At 67.0% G+C, this 1,707-nt stretch overlaps 1 protein-coding gene across 4 annotated transcripts in view; it reads right to left on the reverse strand.

Moving 5' to 3' along the window:
• Nucleotides 1-1,372, reverse strand: part of Kcnq5 (potassium voltage-gated channel subfamily Q member 5) — a 561,250-nt gene extending 559,878 nt beyond the window's left edge. For all 4 annotated transcript variants that reach the window (XM_031367001.1, XM_031366999.1, XM_031367000.1 and 1 more), the window contains exon 1: nucleotides 164-1,372. In XM_031367001.1, the coding sequence (XP_031222861.1) occupies nucleotides 164-573 (410 nt within the window). In that variant the 5' untranslated portion in view covers nucleotides 574-1,372. The remainder of the gene's footprint in view (nucleotides 1-163) is intronic.
• Nucleotides 1,373-1,707: the final 335 nt, after the last annotated feature.

The following is a 1,707-nucleotide window of genomic DNA, read 5'->3' on the forward strand; positions in this document are numbered from 1 at the left end:
CACCACGTGTGTGTAGCTCTGAGTGTGAGCGCGCACGCGTTTCCGCGCCTAGGGCCAGGGTGCGGGCGCCAAGTGCGCCCCGGGGCTCCAGGCGCTGGGGGCTCCCCCAACAGAGGGCATGGCTAGGGGTGCACGGGTTCGGGGCTGGGGCGCGGGTACTCACACGAACGCGTGGTAGACGAACGCCCAGCCGCGGGGTCTCTCCAGCACGTTGTACAGATAGTTCTGCACCCGCCGGTACTTGACGTTGCGCCGACAGCTCTGGCTGCTGGTGTAGGAGAGCGGCTTCCCCAGCAGGCTCATCCGGGCCCCCTGCTTGCCCCGGCGGCTCTCTCTCAAGCCGCCGCCGCCTCCGCCGAGCGCCGCCGCGCGGGTGCCAAGCAGCAGCAGGCCGTCGCCCCTGGCGGCCGCCGAGTTCAGCAGCACCCTGCCGCGGCCGGACTCCACATCCTTCATGCCGCTGCCCGGGCGCCCCCCACCCGCCGCTGCCGCTGCCGCCGCCGCCGCCGCGCCGCTCCTCACCCAGAGCCCGGCGGCACCGCCCTCCTCTCCTCCCGCGTGGTGGCGGGGCATGGCATCACCACGAGCACCGCGAGGGGGGCGCCGGCGCCTGCGGCGGGGGCAGCGGCTTCATGTGCGCGGGCAGGTCTGCAGGAGGAAGCCCGCAGCCGACGGGGCGCCCCGGGAGGGGGTTGGGGAGGACTAGCCGAAGAGTCGGGGCTCCGGGCGGGGGCTGCGGGGTGTGCGGAGCAGACCCGGGGAGGTCCGGATTTCTGGCTGCTTCCAATTCCGAATCCGGACCTGATGGGGGCGTCACTTTGTGTGAGGTGTCCCTCGCTTTCCTTCAGTCCGGTGGCTGCCACTCCCTCGTCCCCCGAGGAGGGTCCGCACACCAGACCGAGGGTGTGCGGGATGCCCTGAGGCACAGCTCGCAGGCTCGCACACCCAGCAGGATTTCAAGTCTGTCTGTCCCCTGCCCCCCACCCCTCGCAGAATACCGGCCTGAGCCTAAGTCGGTCTGCCTGGCTGAGTTTGGTTCGGTTCTTCCTGGGGCTCCGAGCCGTCCGGAAGGTGAAGTCCAACCGCCTGGTGCCTCGTGAACAAACTGGACGAGCGGGTCTCTGGGCTTCTCCCGCTGCTATGCCGCGCCTGGTCCTGCCATCCTCAGGTGATGGGTGTGGACAGGAGAGGTTCCGTCCTGCCCTCCAGGTTCTGGCTAGCCTAAGAGCCAGCCAGCGGGGGCTAAGCTTCGGGCAGTGGCTCTTGGGTTCCCGCGCTGGGGACCAGTCCACCGCAGTTCAATGGACACACCCGGAGAGCGCCAGGCAGGGACCTAGCAGCCTCCCGCGACTCAATCCAGCCTGCAGGCTGTGACTTTCCATCCTAGCCTAAGACAGCAAGCCCGCGAGTCGCAGAACATCCTTCCCATCCCCAAGGGTGGGGTGTGGGGAGGGCGTAAAACTCCAAAGTAGCTCCTTTGCGGTGAGGGAGCTCCTCCTGACAGAGAAGCCTGGGAAAATGAGCCCACTTCCCTCCTTCCAGAAATTTCCATTTAAGTGGGAGAAAGTCATAAAATTGCTTAAGTCTCCGCCGCGACGGTGGCGTCCCCAGTGAGTTGGAGAGGGATCATGGAGGGTAGCGAGCCCAGGACCTACCTCTCAGACAGGATGCTGTGTGTAACTTAACAATGTTAGAGAAGCCGCGGTA

Source organism: Mastomys coucha, unplaced genomic scaffold (assembly GCF_008632895.1).
Source record: "Mastomys coucha isolate ucsf_1 unplaced genomic scaffold, UCSF_Mcou_1 pScaffold14, whole genome shotgun sequence".
NCBI lineage: Eukaryota > Metazoa > Chordata > Mammalia > Rodentia > Muridae > Mastomys > Mastomys coucha.